The sequence below is a fragment of the Wyeomyia smithii genome, chromosome 2 (assembly GCF_029784165.1).
Source record: "Wyeomyia smithii strain HCP4-BCI-WySm-NY-G18 chromosome 2, ASM2978416v1, whole genome shotgun sequence".
NCBI classification, from domain to species: domain Eukaryota; kingdom Metazoa; phylum Arthropoda; class Insecta; order Diptera; family Culicidae; genus Wyeomyia; species Wyeomyia smithii.
The window spans coordinates 157,777,370-157,793,761 of NC_073695.1; the positions used below are offsets into that span (position 1 = coordinate 157,777,370).

A 16,392-nucleotide genomic window follows, 5' to 3' on the forward strand; every position below is an offset into this window, starting at 1 on the left:
TTTGCTATGACGAGGGAACACGAAAAGTAATTTTTTCTGTCTGTTCCATTTACAGATCAACGACGCTCGGCCGGTTCCGCCTTTCCGGTGCGAAGAAATAGAAAAAAACAGGTGGCCAGAGAGTGGAAGAGCTGGAAATCGTCACTTGAGTTTTATTTCGAAGCGTACGGTGTATCGGACCAGAAGGTGATGCGGGCCAAGTTATTGCACTTCGGTGGCAATCAGTTGCAACGTGTTTACGAGAATTTACCTGACGCCAATAAGATTCCCGTGGTGTCTACTAAAGAAAACTGGTTCGATGCTGCGATTGCCAAATTCGACGGATTTTTTGAACCCAGCCACCAATGCATTCTCGAACGTTGCCGATTGCGGAAGATTTGACAAGAGAAAAACGAGAGGTTTGCTCACTTCGTGATGCGTATACGTCAGCAACTGGCTGACTGCGGTTTTGAAAAGTATGCCATAGATGTACGAAGCGTCCTCACGGAGATTTTTATCGTTGACATCATTGTGGAGGGCTGCGCATCGGAAGAGCTGAGACGAAGGACTCTGCAGAAGGACGTAACGGGGTCAGAGATCGAAGAGATGGGCTCCATGATGGAGGGAATCGAGCAGCAAGTAAAAGACTTGGGCTCACTGAAAACTAGTGAAGGCGCTTCGGAAAAGGTGTTCCGGGTGGAAACCAATCGAGGAAAAAAACCGCGTCCGGTAGACATCAAACGGAATTACGAGGCTTCGAACTTTGTTACTTGTTACAGCTGCGGTGTAAAGGGACATGTCTCTTCCTCGAAGGATTGCAAAGCTCGGAATCAAACGTGCCGTAAATGCAACCGAAAGGGGCATTTCGAAGCTGTTTGCGGGAAGAGACCGAATCGATTCGTCGAAAATCGGAAATGTTCCAATGGGGAACCAAAGGAAAAAAAGGTCCGTCTTTTGGAAGAAGTGAAAATTGATGCGGATGCTGCATCAACCATTGGTGATGCCGACCAGGAAGCGAAACCCAGTCAAAAATCATATTACTGTTTTTATTTCGGAACCAAGAATAACAATCTCGAGTTTACACTGAGTGGCATTTCTATTAACATGTTGGTAGACTCAGGATCTGACGTGAATTTGCTTACTGCCTTTGAGTGGGAAAAGCTCAAACAACGAGACGTGCGAGTCCAGCAGATGGCGAAAGGCTCAAAGGATGTCATTAAAGGATATGGCAGCGATATGCCACTGCAAATTATAGGATCGTTCGTCGCCAAGGTTTCCATTGGTGCCAAGGCGGTCATGGCCAAATTCTTCGTGGTTAATGATGGGCAACGTTGTCTGATGGGAGATGCAACCGCAAAGGCACTCGGTGTGCTGAGGATTGGACGTGAAGTGAACCAGTTAGAGCGAGATACAGTACCCTTTGCTAAGATAAAAGACGTGCAAGTCCAGATTCATATGGATCCTTCGGTCAAACCAGTGTTCCAACCTGTACGCCGTGTACCGATTCCTTATGAAGTGGCAGTAAACAAGAAGCTAGACCAGTTATTGGCCCAATATATCATTGAGGTGAATATTGAAGAATAATCCTTAAGCAAATGTATCACTTGTTGATTTCATCATTGAAATGTAATACATAATAAATAATTGAAATGATACAAGACTATATTTAATTTCGAATTGAATACAAATACTCTAAAATTTCAGGTAAAAACGGGACCAACTACGTGGGTCTCCCCATTGGTTGTTGTGGGCAAAGCCAATGGTGAACCTCGTGTATGTCTTGACCTCAGACGAGTTAATGAAGCGGTGTTAAGAGAGCGTTTTCCCATGCCTATAGTTGATGAGCTGCTAGCAAGAATAGGGAAAGGTGCTGTTCGTAGTAGACTGGACATCCGGGAGGCATTCCTGCAGAACGAACTAGCTATCGAGTCCCGCGATATAACGACGTTCATTACGAGTCGAGGACTCTTCCGTTTTAAAAGGCTTCCGTTTGGTCTAGTATCGGCTCCTGAAATATTCCAGAAAGTCATGGATGAGATTTTGGCAGGATGCGAAGGTACAGTTTGCTATCTGGATGACATTTATGTTGGAGGTGAGAATCAAAAGCAGCACGATGATCGTTTAAAACAAGTAACAGATGCTCTTGAGAGTCGTGGTGTCGCTCTCAACCAGGACAAATGTGAAATAGGCGTACCTGAGGCTCAATTTTCGGGCCATGTCATTTCGGCTAAAGGTATTCGTCCATCACCTTCAAAAGTAGAAGTTCTGGTCTCTTTTCGTCGTCCTGAAAGCGCAACCGAGGTAAAAAGTTTTTTAGGGTTGGCCAATTACATGAACAAATATATTCATAATTTGGCGACAATTGACGAGCCACTCCGTAGACTGACGCAACTGGGAGTTAGATTTTGTTGGGCAGATGAACAGCAGAAATCGTTCGACGATATCAAGAGCGCTCTGTCAAAATCAGTTAATCTGGGGTACTACAACGTCGATCTCACCACTTCAGTGATAGTAGACACAAGTCCTGTAGCTTTGGGTGCCATTCTGATTCAAACGAACGACTGTGGTGTTCACCATGTTGTATCCTACGCATCTAAGTCATTGACTGACACAGAGAAAAGATACTGTCAAACGGAAAAGGAGGCGCTGGCAGCAGTTTGGGGAGTCGAGCGTTTTCAGATGTATCTTTTGGGGAAACATTTTGATTTAATTACTGATTGTAAGGCATTGCAATTTCTTTTTACCACTCGGTCGAAACCATGCGCTCGGATTGAGCGACGGGTGCTTAGGCTTCAAGCTTTTGATTATACAGTCAAACATATTTCGGGCGAAAAAAACGTGGCAGATGTCCTATCGCGACTATCAACTCTAAAACCAACACCGTTCGACCTCTCGGAAGAGCTATTTGTCAATGAAGTCGCTACAGCAGCAGCAACTAATGTAGCGATCAGATGGGAGGAGATCAATGGTGTTTCGAAAAATGATGAGGAGATACAACTGATTTTGAAAACGCTCAGCGACGGCAGATTATTCGAGCTGCCTCTTTCATACCGTGTCATTGGGCCAGAGCTGTGTCAAGTGGGAAACGTTTTGATGCGAGGTGATCGCGTGATCGTTCCGAAATCTCTCCGTAAGAAAGTATTATTTCTAGCTCATGAAGGCCATCCCGGTACTCAAATGATGAAAAATTTTCTACGCGGATCAGTATGGTGGCCTAAAATAGATGCCGATATTGAAGGATTTGTGAAGAAATGTAGAGGATGCACGCTCGTGTCTGCTCCGAATGTTCCCGAACCTATGACTCGCCGAGATCTACCATCTGGATCATGGGAGGATGTCGCTTTAGATTACTTAGGTCCGCTTCCAGAAGGCCAATACTTGTTAGTAGTTATAGACTACTATAGCCGATTCTTTGAAGTATGTGAGATGACCAGTATTTCAGCAGAGTCTACCATAGCAGAACTTACAGCCATATTCAGCCGATTCGGATTTCCTCTGACATCGACAGCTGATAATGCTCCTCAGTTGAGTGAAGAATGTAACGAATTTTCAGTGTTCTGTCGTACACATGGCATCGAGCTCATCAATACAATACCTTACTGGCCCCAGATGAACGGGGAAGTAGAAAGGCAAAATAGGACGATACTGAAACGACTTCAAATTGCCCAGGAACTCGGTCAAGATTGGCGAAGTGAATTACAAAAGTTTCTTCTTACATATCGTGCTTCCTCCCATTTAACGACTGGTCGATCACCGGCTGAGCTGATGTTCGGCCATAAGATTCGTACTAAACTTCCACATCTTCCAAAATTCGGTGCGAATGACGAAGAAACGAGAGACCGAGACAGAATTCAAAAGGAGAAAGGGAAAGAGTACAGCGATAGGAAGAGAAGAGCTAGGGAAAGTGATTTGCAGGTGGGAGATCGTGTACTCACTAAGAGGATGAAGAAAGACAATAAGCTCAGCACGGAGTTCATAAATGAAGAATTTATAATTATGACCAAACAAGGATCGGACGTTACAATCAAATCGTTGAGGTCGGGAAAAGAGTATCGTAGGAATACGGCTCATCTGAAGAAGTTAGAATGCAGTATTGAGGATGGCACGTCAGAGAATACCATGTTTCCTCAAGCTGAGGAACCAGCAGAACCAGATTATCAGGAGGATGTCGAACGAGAACAGCAAAACGGAAGTCCGTCAGCAAACAGTGAGGTTGTGAAGCAGAACAGGAGCCGTAACCGCCGGGAGCCGTCTTGGTTTCAAAACTTCGTGCCTCACTAGATCAAGAAGTGTTAAGGGGGATGCAGCAGCGAGCCCCTTGGACTTCGCAGCTGGCAACACGGCGCGCTGGACGAACGGGAGCTTGACGGAGCGAGAGGGACAAAAGAGGAGAGAGAGTTTAGTTTGGAGGAAACACCGCTCGAAGATGGCTGACCAAACGAGTGCCGCGACATAGAAAAAAAAAGAAATTAAATAAAATATAAACTTACAATTAAATATTAGAAAGAGATATTGTAGTGCGTAATCAGAACCGTCTACAGTTATAATGCCTTCTGAGGCGCACACAATTAAAAAACATATGTCACAAACTGAAGCACATCGTAATCATCTTTCAAAATGGACGTCGTTACATGCGACGTTACTCAGAAAGAAGTTATATGAAGGGAACCCAAAAAGTGAGTCAAAGTTACTAAAATCAAAAAGGACTTCTACTCATTTTTTGACGTCTACGAACATCGTTCTAAACTGAGTCAGAGCTGCTCAGTTCATGAGTTATTATTTACGAGCGTGTGGTATAAATCTGCCAAGCGAAAACACTACAGGGGCACTCTTTTAATGCGGTTAGGGCATCTTCAGCGGCAGTCCAAATCGTTTTTTTGTTCTATGTTTTTGAAACAAACTCAAATTCATTGCTGCACCGGTGGTGTAAATTTTTTTTTTCTTTTTTTCTTCATCTATGGTGTAAATTTTGTTTTATACCAGATCTAAATTGAAAAAATTTGAAACTGGTATACGTTTTGGTCTATTTTTGTCACTTTTTGCAACAAGAAATAGATCGTTCTAAAACCCTTTGTACGCTGCCAACAGGTGGGTAAAATGCCATATTTTTATTGAGTACCTCATTTTCAGCTATTTCCATATAAGCGTTTTGATAGTGTTGGGGAATAAACAAAGGTTTAAATTAGTTTATTTGACACGGCACGATACATTTTCTGTTTTACTGAGCCAAGTACAATTCGTATTAATTCTACGTTAGCAGGGAAAAGAGGGAGGCTTTTTTTTATTCTCGCGGCCGACTACGAGCTAGTGGGGATTTAAGGTGAGAGGAGGGAAGATACAATTTTGACTTAAAACTATTTTGGAACTTTGTTTTTCAACTGATAGAGCAATTGTATTCTTGTTTGTTGTGGGTTCAAAATATTTGTGTAAGCATAGATGCGGGCTCTTCGTTTCCTTGTCTTCAGCATAGCATATTTGTATCCTTAATCTGACAAATAGACAAAGAAAATTTTAAATTTTTATGTCAGCGTTTTTCAGAAAGCAGTATAGCTGTGTCATGTACTGGAGATCACCGCTTCCCAGAATGTCTCTAACGGGTACGTTCGGTTGTTTTCCTCGGGCCCGAAGGGAATCTATAAGCTCCGACCTAACACCACAGTATTCGGTACACGACCAAACAACATGCTCGATGTCATGGTAGCCATCGCCACAAACGCAGTGATTACTGTCTACAAGCCCTATACGAAAGAGATGCGTGTTTAACGTGTAGTGATTGGACATAAGTCTGGACATCACGCGAATGAAGTCCCGACCTACCTCCAACCCCTTGAACCATGCTTTCGTCAATACCTTAGGAAAAATGGAATGTAGCCACCGTCCCAGTTCATCTGAGTTCCATGATGATTGCCAACTGTTGAGTGTTCTCTGACGCAAAATGCTATAAAATTCATCATAAGCAATTGGTCTTTCATAAATATCGCCATCAATAGCACCCACCTTAGCTAAAGAGTCAGCCTTTTCATTACCCGGAATCGAGCAATGAGAAGGGACCCGCGCTAAGGTAACCCGGTAATTTTTATCTGTTAAAGCACTTAAAAACCGCCGTATTTTCCCCAGGAAATACGGGGTGTGCTTCACAGGCTTCATCGATCGCAGAGCCTGAATGGCACTGAGACTATCTGTGAAGATGAAGTAGTGGTCTGTGGGTAGGGTTTCGATGATTCCAAGAGAGTACTGAATAGCAGCAAGTTCTGCGACGTACACGGAAGCAGGAGCATCGAGTTTGTAGGAGGCGGTAAAATTTTCGTGGAAAACACCGAAGCCAGTGGACTCATCTAGATTAGATCCGTCAGTGTAAAACCTTTTATCATAACTAACATGTTTAAACTTATTGGAAAAAATCGTAGGGATCTCTTGGGGTCGCAATTGATCCGGGATACCAGAAATGTCTTGTTTCATGGTGGTGTCGAAGAATATAGCATTATTAGAAGTATCTAAAAGTGCGACATTGGAGGAATCGTATGAAGAAGGATTAATATCTTGAGCCATATAGTCAAAGTATAAAGTCATAAATCTGGATTGAAATTGAAGGTCGACCAACCTCTCGAAATTTTCAATTACTAATGGGTTCATAACTGTGCATCGAATTAGCAACCGGTAAGAGAGATTCCAAAAACGATGTTTCAACGGAAAAATACCCGCTAACACTTCAAGACTCATCGTATGGGTCGACTGCATGCAACCCAAGGCAATACGCAAACAACGATATTGTATTCTCTCTAATTTTATAATGTGCGTGTTCGCGGCGGAGCGAAAGCAGAAACAGCCGTACTCAAGAACTGACAATATCGTTGTTTGGTAAAGCCTTAGAAGGTCTCCTGGGTGGGCTCCCCACCAGGTTCCGGTAATCGTACGAAGAAAATTAATCCTCTGTTGGCATTTTCGTGTCAGATACCTAATATGACAAGCCCAGGTGCATTTAGAGTCGAACCAGACCCCGAGATATTTAGCGACTAAAACCTGAGAGATCGTTTTACCCGTTAGTAGGAGCTGCAGCTGAGCTGGGTTATGCTTCCTAGAAAAAACGACCAACTCGGTTTTCTCCGGAGAGAATTCGATACCCAGCTTAGGAGCCCAATCAGACAAATTGTCTAAGGTATCTTGCAATGGTCCTTGCAGATCGCTAGCCTCGCTACCAGTAATGGATACAACGCTATCGTCTGCAAGTTGTCTTAGCGTGCATGAATTTGCAAGACATCCATCGATGTCATTGACGTAAAAATTATATAAGAGAGGACTTAAACATGAGCCCTGGGGAAGGCCCATGTAACTAATTCGGGAAGTTGTCGAATCGCCATGTGAGAAATACATATGCTTTTCTGACAACAAATTGAGCAAAACGTTATTCAAATTTGGTGAAAGTCCCTGCGAATGAAGTTTCGCGCTTAAAACTTCTACAGAGACAGAGTCAAAAGCCCCCTTAATATCCAAGAACGCAGAAGCCATTTGCTCTTTTCGAGCAAATGCGAGTTGAATTTCAGTAGAAAGCAACGCTAGGCAATCGTTCGTCCCTTTGCCCCGGCGAAAGCCAAATTGAGTATCTGAAAGTAAACCGTTTGTTCCGACCCGTTTGTTTAACTGTAAGAGGATCATTTTCTCCATTAATTTCCGGAGGCAAGAGAGCATCGCAATCGGCCTATATGAATTGTGATCAGAGGCAGGTTTCCCGGGTTTCCGAATAGCAATGACTTTTACCTCCCTCCAGTCATGCGGAACAATATTTAGCTCAAGAAACTTGTTGAACAAGTCCAACAAGCGTCTTTTTGCAGAGTCGGGTAGATTCTTCAACAGGTTGAATTTTATTCTATCTAACCCTGGAGCCTTATTGTTGCACGGCAGGAGAGCCATTGAAAATTCCAACAGCGAAAATGGAGGCTCTTCCGTAGTTACTATAAACGCGTCGCGAAAGGTTTTCTGTTCCGGTACAGAGTCCGGACAGACCTTTTGGGCAAAATCGAGTATCCAGCGATCTGAATACTCCTCACTCTCATTCGAAACGTCACGGTTCCGCATGCGCCTGGCGGTATCCCAAAGAGTGCTCATCGCTGTTTCCCTGGACAACGCGTTTACGAACCGCCGCCAGTACCCGCGTTTTTTCGCCTTTACTAAGCTCTTCATCTGCCTGCCCAGTGCCTCGTACTTTCGAAGCAGGTTGACAGTGCCGTACTCCCGGTAGTCCTTATACGCCGCGGACCTTCGCGCGTACAGCTCAGAGCACTCTTTGTCCCACCATTTGTTGGGAGGGCGTTGTCTAATCGTTACCCCGGGTATCGGTTTCGTCTGAGCTTGCGTCGCGGAGTCGATTATCAAGCCAGCTAAGAACGTGTATTCTTCCTCCGGAGGAAGTTCCTCGTGAGTCTCGATAGATTCCGCTATAATGGACTCATAACGCTTCCAATCAATATTACGTGTAAGGTCGTAGGAAATATTGATTGGGTTCGGGGGAGTTGAACCATTAGCAATTGATATAACGATTGGAAGATGATCACTACCGTGGGGGTCGTTGATTACTTTCCACTGGCAATCTAACGCTAGTGATGTCGAGCAAAGGGATAGGTCAAGCACGATTTCACGTGCTGGAGGATTAGGTACACGTGTCGCTTCCCCAGTATTCAAAAGTGTCATATTGAAGTCGTCGATCAAGTTACAAATTAAAGAAGATCGGTTGTCGTCGTACAGCGACCCCCATAGCGAACAGTGAGAGTTAAAATCTCCCAAAATCAAAAAAGGTGCGGGAAGCAATTCTGCTATATCAAGGAGTTGCTTCTGTTCAATCCGCGCGGATGGGGGAATATATAACGAAACAAGGCAAAGGTCTTTTCCATTCATATTCGTTTGAATGGCAACAACTTCAATATTCGAGATCGAGGGGAGGTCGATTCTGAAAAAGGAATAGCACTTTTTGATCCCTAAAAGTACCCCTCCACCGTGTGAGTCTCGATCTCGACGAATGATGTTAAAATTGTGGAAATTAAGTTGGTCATTTGAATTGAGAAAAGTTTCACAAAGCGCGAACGCATCACAATTGTATGTGTTTATCAAATGTGAAAATAAATCGAATTTGGGGATGATACTTCTGCAGTTCCACTGTAACACAGTGACAAAATTCCTAACCTCTTTCGACGTATTAGTCATCGAAAGATACGATAGCTGAAATGAGGGGCCAAGTTGCTGTGAGTTGCTTCAAAAAGGTTTTCACTGTAGAGAGAAGGGCAAGAAGAATGTTTTGGAGGGGATCTGGTATGTTGAATGTTTTAAATATCCAGTCCACAATATCAGAGAATTTTATGAACCCTGTTTCTTTTATGTCGTCTGATCGGGAAATGGGTGCACGAGGGGTTTTTGGTGCCCCAGGAAGCGGTGGGTACTCCTGGTTTGATTTGAAATTAAAACCGAGGGGTACTTGCTTCGGTTTTTCTTCACCGCTTCCTTTTTGTGTTGTCTTACTGGTCATTCCGCTAGGGGTTATCTTACGACCTTTACGAGAAAGATTAGGAGAGTTGAGCATTCTCCTCTTCCTAGATTCCTCTGGCAAGGCATAAGAACACCCTTCGACGGGATCGTCAGATGTACCCTCATCTGTTGGCAAAAAGGAAAAGATGTTTCCTGTCGAGGGTGGCTCAGCCCTCTTAAGCATGTCTGCAAAAGAGCGCTTTGATCGTTCCTTAAGGGAACGCTTTATTTTAATCCTTAATTTTAATCCTCGCGCTGTTTGTACGCGGGACATGCCGGAAGGTCATGCCGAGTTCCCTCGCAATAAAGACACTTTTCAGTATCCCCACTGCAAGCGTTCTCAGCATGATTGCCTCCGCACTTGCTACAGCGTGCCTTGTTGCAGTAGTAGGTGGCTGTGTGACCTAACTGCTTACAGTTTTGGCAATGCATGACCCGCGGTACGAACAGGCGTACAGGTAGACGAACCCTGTCCAAGCGGACGTAGTTCGGCAGCGCGGATCCGGCGAATGTTACTCGGAAGGAATCCGAAGGGAGGAATTTCTTCTTCCCTTCTTCAATGGATACTGAATGCAATTGCTTGCAATCCAGTATCTTTACACTTTGCATCAAGGGGTTTTTAAAACAGCCAACTCCATGACGCAAAATGTCATCGACAGTGAGATTCCCCTCGGTAACCACACCGTCGATTTCTACATCCTTGGCAGGGATGTACACGCGATACTCTCTCGTGAAGAGCTCGTAGCCGGCAATTTCGTTTGCTTGCTTCAAGCTACTCACGACAACTCGCAGTTTGTTCGGCCTCACCTTCGTAATCTCGGTTACGGCCGAAAAATGTTTTGCCAGGTCCTTGCCAATTTGAATAATATTCAATGGCTTCTTTATGGGCCGGAAATAAACAACGTAGGGACCGCCAGCGGCATCTGGGTAAGCTTTTACCCGTACTTCCGGTACTCTTGGTACAGGACTTGGCAAAGGGGAGGGCACAGGGGAAGGTAGGGGTGAGCTGATGGGAGAAATTTCAATTTCTTCCCCGTTTGTTTCCACTTCCAGGAAAAGTTGCACCTGCATGTCGTTAATTTTGCGGGAGCGTTACGCTCTACCGCACACAAACGATAAATATTCGAATATGGGGGAGGGGGGGTTCAAGTAGTTGATATTAAATTTTAAAAACAATTTCTCAATCTACAATGGATCAAATAAAAAAAAGACAGTAATACTAATGCTAATAACAATAGTAATAGTAATAATAATAATAATTATAGTAATAATAACAATAATAATAACAATAATAATATCAATAATAATATTATTAAAAATATTATAACATAGTAATAATATTGATAATAATAGTAAAAATTCTAAAGGTAATACTTCACCGAACGTCTATGTCACGACCTCACGGCTGATAGTAGGATTAATCGAGCGTCTCCGCAGAACAAACAATGACGATCCAGCTTCGTGTTGTGACACAGTGGCCGTGTCCTACACGCGACCTTGTAGATGCCACTTGTAGTTGACTTCCACTCGCTCGATCGTATGATGGTCTGTGCTGCTAGCGGGGTAACAGCGGTGCGGGAGAATTATACTTGCTGATATATCAGCTGCGTATCGAATCACTGGCGGGGTAGCCTGCCCCTACCAGTGTGCAAATGTTTCTGCCGATATATAACAGGCTATTGTTATCGCGCAGCACAAGAACTAATCGACAAAAAAAACACCCGTACGATAACTCGTGTATTGTTATTTTGCGAACTCAAACGGAGATAAACAATTTGCGTCTAATCGAGACGAGAGCAAAACAACGAATGGGGAATAAACAAAACAAAGATATTTTATGACAATTCACAATTCATTTTTGTGGCTTTTCTGAAGAAGAATATGAACAGGTTTGTCGTTTTTGGCTTCAAGGAAACCGACCAGCAAAAGGGGGAATTCTGAAAGACCATAACCGTAGGTTCAACTACTTGGTTTGCAACCATCAGCCACCAGGATGACAAATATGTTGGCTATTTGTTAATCGCCTTAATTATAGTGGGACTAGAAGAGACCTTGAGAGGCCAGAAAAATGTTCCTCGAAGACACTTAACTGAAAACGTTCAAAATGCTGGGATGACATTGCGCATTTCGTTTCGAGCAACTCGAACAAACTAAATGATCGCGGGGGGGCGTTATGTTTCGTTTTTCGTATTTTTCCGATTTTGCGGGTTAGATGAGCTGCAGGACAAATGACAATGACAGCTCCTTTCAAGCTTGCAGCATATCTGGCAGTATGTGCCTACTCGAAAATAGCGAAAATCGTTCGAGTCGAGCTGCGCAATGCACCCAATATCCTCAAAACCCAACCCAAGTTTGAAGAACTGCAAGATTTTGAAGGATTGATGAGACGTAAACGGAAGATGAACATCTACGCGATCAAATATTTTTCGCTATCCTCCGAAGCCCTACTTGTAGCAGAAATTTTTCGATCATACCAATCCATCCTGAGAAATGTCACTGACGCTCGGGTCAAACCGTCAAATCCATAAAGTCTTGTGGATATAAAGTGTCTTGCCAAAGTAATCGTTAAATGTGCGAAAAAATTAGCGAATTTCCGTTTGTTAAATATTAAGTGCTTTTTATTATAACAAGTCTCATTAACTGATAGCATAGGGTATTGAATTGTTGACAGTGTGACAGATGTCAGCGGTTTGAAACAACAAGATATACAACACCGGTGCGGAGAACGAAAAGTTGGGCTATAATAGCTGGTTTTATTCAGGTTTCGCTGGTGTAAATCTAGTATAAAGTTGTTTCAAAAATAGACCACCGCTGAAGATGCCCTTATGTGTTTATTCTATATTATTACTTTTAAATTCTCTCAAGTTTCCCAGCAATAATGGTTATCACAAGCATTTGAAAGATGTTTTATATTACACTTTTGACGTATGAGTACGAATAATATAATCGATCTGGAAATTTGCAAATTTTTACTACTGAAAGGTACGGGGATGAAAGCAATATTTAAATTGCGTCCGTCACGAAAAGTGATTAGGATTCGAATGCTTATTGAATCTGCGATCTCGAACCGTCCCAGATGGTCTCGAGGTACGATGCTAGCCTACCAAGCCAGTTGTCGTAGGTTCGAGTCTCGGCTCAGAAGAGACTCTTAGTGTCAGACTGACACTGTCAGTAGGATCGTAGTGCTAGCCCCGCAATTGTCCTGTACACTCAAACAGTTGGATGCGAAGTCGGTGTATAACAGAATGTCGAGTACCGATTTAGAATGTAGTAGCAAGGCTTTGCTGTGCTTTAGAATCTGCGATTTACATAGTATCGCTGCACCAGAGAGATTGCATATGGTATTTGCTAAATCCTTTGTACTACCATTGAAAAGGAGATATTGGTTACATTCACATAATGTGAAAGATTATTCTAAGACTTATTTCAATTTAATATAAAAGTGTTCTAAATTAGTTTCGCTTCGACGCATATTGATTTTGTGGAATAGAACTCTGTGTGAAAAAGACCTGCTTTTTCGTGTGCATTTTTCGAAATAAGACCAGTAAATCAGGAGGTGTGAACCGACCCGGGGACAAGCTATTTCATTCGCACTCCTGCTCAACATGTCGACTGGCTTTGGCAAAATGTATAACTATGTTATTTAGGCCGAAGAGCAAGACTTCACATAGGGGTGTGCGGAACGGCTCTTTTGCAAAAGCGGCTCTGAACCGCTCACTCACCGTTTCGATCAGACTCATATGAAACGCTCATGGTTCACAATAATTCACGAGCGTTGACAGTTCGTATTTTCTCGGTAAACTTCGGGTTCGCGCGAATCCATCAGTTCTGGTGCGCTCAAAAAACCGTGGCTCTTTTTCGTGAGCCGTTCATTCTTTCGCTCTTTTCTAAGAACCGGTTCATTCACACATTCAAATAAAATCATGATTTTTAAAAATATTCTATCAAATAAAATCATGATTTTTATTAATTTTCTATCGTTATCCTTCGGTTTTTAAATTCCGATTTAAAACAGTACAAAATCTGCTCGAAATCGCTACAATAACAGTTCGCCCATGTACCAACTGTCATTTATGCGATTTTTATTCTTCATTGAAAAATTGAAGGACAATGATATAAAATCACGTTTGTTCAGAAAATTACACTCTTTTAGCTGATATATAAACACCAGAAATCCGTGAATAGCTAATATCGAATTGTTCCCAAAATTAATATGCTACAACCACATTATCCGTTCGTACAACCACATTATCCGTTGCTCCAGAAGCTTATCCAAGTTTATCTAATCTCATCCTCCTTATTTTTATTCCATCGGATGCATCTAGCATCAATGAGTCCAAAACCGATATACCTTCAGAGTTTGGATCTCGGGTGATCGATAAGCATGTGATATAATGAAATAACAGGATGAAATTTGTTTAGAAATTTCATGGTCGACTAAGGTATTGATTCAATATTATAAAATTTCAGCTCGTAGTCGGCAGCGAGCACAAAAAATTTGCCTTTAGCTTATAAGATATTTTAGACCATAAGGCATTAGACTTAATTGGCTCCGTAAAACATTAATTTGTATTTTCCCGTGTCAAATAAATGTTGTGTGAACAAAAAAAATATTATAAAATATCTAGATATTTGCCAAACAAAATTTATCTGTACAACATCTTCTTACAACACGAAGTAGCACTTCCTTTAAACAAAAACAAAAAATAAACACTTCATATTTGATTTATGACAACGATAAAGTTTCAAACTAATTTTTATAAATATCTGTCGCTAACACATGATACAATCGTGAGAGGAAGACCTTCGCAATAATTGCATCATTAACAGTTTCGAACACCCGGTTTTAAATAGCATTGATTGTGGTTCGTGTTCCAAACCAACATGTACGGGACATCAGATAGCTTGTGTTGATACTTTCACTTACTTCCACTATGCCACATTATAGATTTTCGAATATAAAAAATTGCACAAATGTGAAACTTTGCTGTTTTCGCACAATGTTTTGCATTGCAGGTAAAAGTTCGAATTAAACAGGTTAAACTGTTGAAATAACCGTCAATTCAAAACAACGAATAAATTATGCCACTTTATACCACTGTCGCAGTGGCATAAACGCACACGACAAATATAAATTGCTGAGGGCAAAGAAAATTCATTCGTGATTTTTCAGTCCTCTTTGTGTGCACTTTCTGTTTGATCATATACCTGAACCTGAAGTTGACCTTCCGTTCTATGCCGGCTGATTTGTTCATTGCTTTAGCGTGTGCTTCTGAGACTTCAAGCGCTGTTTCACTTCACATGCTGAGCTGCAGCTGGCATATGAAGCTACTGCATGGGGTATATTATACTGCATCTGGGGTGTTTTGCCCCGGTAGATTGGAAAGCTTGCAATTTAGTCATAATTTTTTATAAAATTATGGCGTTTTTGTGTAAGGGTAATTACAAAATAAAATAATAGCAGTGCATTACCAACTAAATAGTGTATTCAACTGCATGAAAGATTTCTTGTTTGTGATAAACATAGCTACAATATTGACGATGTTCCTTAGGGGAGGGGGGCGTATTGAACCTGTTTACCATAGTAATTATACTTTTGATTACTCTAGCTATAATAATGTGACCTTTATTCTGAAGTGTTCAAAGATTGAGAATGTTCGAAGTTTGAATCAAAACGGTATATTTCACAAAGTAAAATGATATTGAGGAGGACTGGCAGCATGGCTACATTGGTTGTACGTGCTCTAAAACTGCTCCTACAAGTTATTGTTTTGCGGGTGATTTCTGTTGGCAAATTAGCTGAAAAGTGAAAATAAGTGTTTTTTAATGATTTATGTACAGTCATCCCAGTATTATGGGCCAACTAGTATTAAGGGGCCGGGTACACTTTGTATTAGTTTCTAACATATTTCAATAATTTTTAATAGTAAAATTTAAGTTTAGTGACGTGAAAAACATTCACCAAACTAAATTTTGACTATTACAAGTTATTGACATACGTTAAAAACCAATGCAAAGTGTATTGGCCCATAATACTGGGATGACTGTACATGATAAAAGTCAAAATGAGGTCTTCCTTAGCATGAAGGTGGTCATGGAGAAAATAATAAATACACTCGCAGTTTTGGGTAATTTTCCATATGTTGGGCACTGATTTTAGTTGTTATATGATGTTATCCCGATCAGAAAGAAAAAACAAAAATGTAACACAAGCTGTTAGTTTGTTACGGGAAAAACCTTACAGGCTGTGTTTTCAATTTGATCCCGTTAGGTGTTAAAATAACAGAAATTATAACAGAAATGATTCTACTAGTACCAAACACATATCAAAATTTGTTACTAATGTATCAGCTTTCTAACAAAATAAGATAGTATATAAAACAGTATAATAACAAACATTGTTAGAAACAACATTGTTAGTTAGGTTATAATAAAAACGAAAAATTAGTTGGACATTGTTAGACATTGTTGCATAACTACTTCATTTCAGGTTTTGTTATTATAACTCATTCAGATTCAATTTTGTTATCCAAATTATATTGAAAAATACAGAATTGTATCAAAATATGCTTTTTGTATCTCACGTTGATAGAATTTTGTATTTTTTTAGTTATGCTCTTCTGATCGGGTACATATAAAAATGTAGCTCTGTCTGTCTGCCTGTCTGTCTGTTCCATATAGGCTTGAAAACTACTGAACCGATCGGCGTGAATTTTGTGTATCTGGGTTTTAGGGGCCGAGAAAGGTGACTAAGATAGTTTGAGACCCCTCCCTCTTCTGGAAGGGAGGGGTCCCATACAAATGAAACACAAATTCATGCACATCGCGAAAACAAACCAAGCAAATGGAGCCAAATTTGGCAGGTGGATGTTCTTAGGGGTAACAAATATATCGTTAATG

At 41.5% G+C, this 16,392-nt stretch overlaps 1 protein-coding gene across 5 annotated transcripts in view; it reads left to right on the forward strand.

Moving 5' to 3' along the window:
• LOC129721827 (RNA-directed DNA polymerase from mobile element jockey) overlaps positions 1–16,392 on the forward strand; it is a 159,182-nt gene that overhangs the window by 102,552 nt on the left and 40,238 nt on the right. Inside the window, exon 6 of one of the 5 annotated variants that reach the window (XM_055674864.1) lies at positions 56–339. The exons of the other annotated variants lie outside the window; for them this stretch is intronic. Coding sequence (XP_055530839.1) covers positions 56–190 — 135 coding nt within the window. The 3' untranslated portion in view covers positions 191–339. Of the gene's footprint in view, positions 1–55; positions 340–16,392 lie in introns of those variants that run through there. 5 annotated transcript variants of the gene reach the window in all.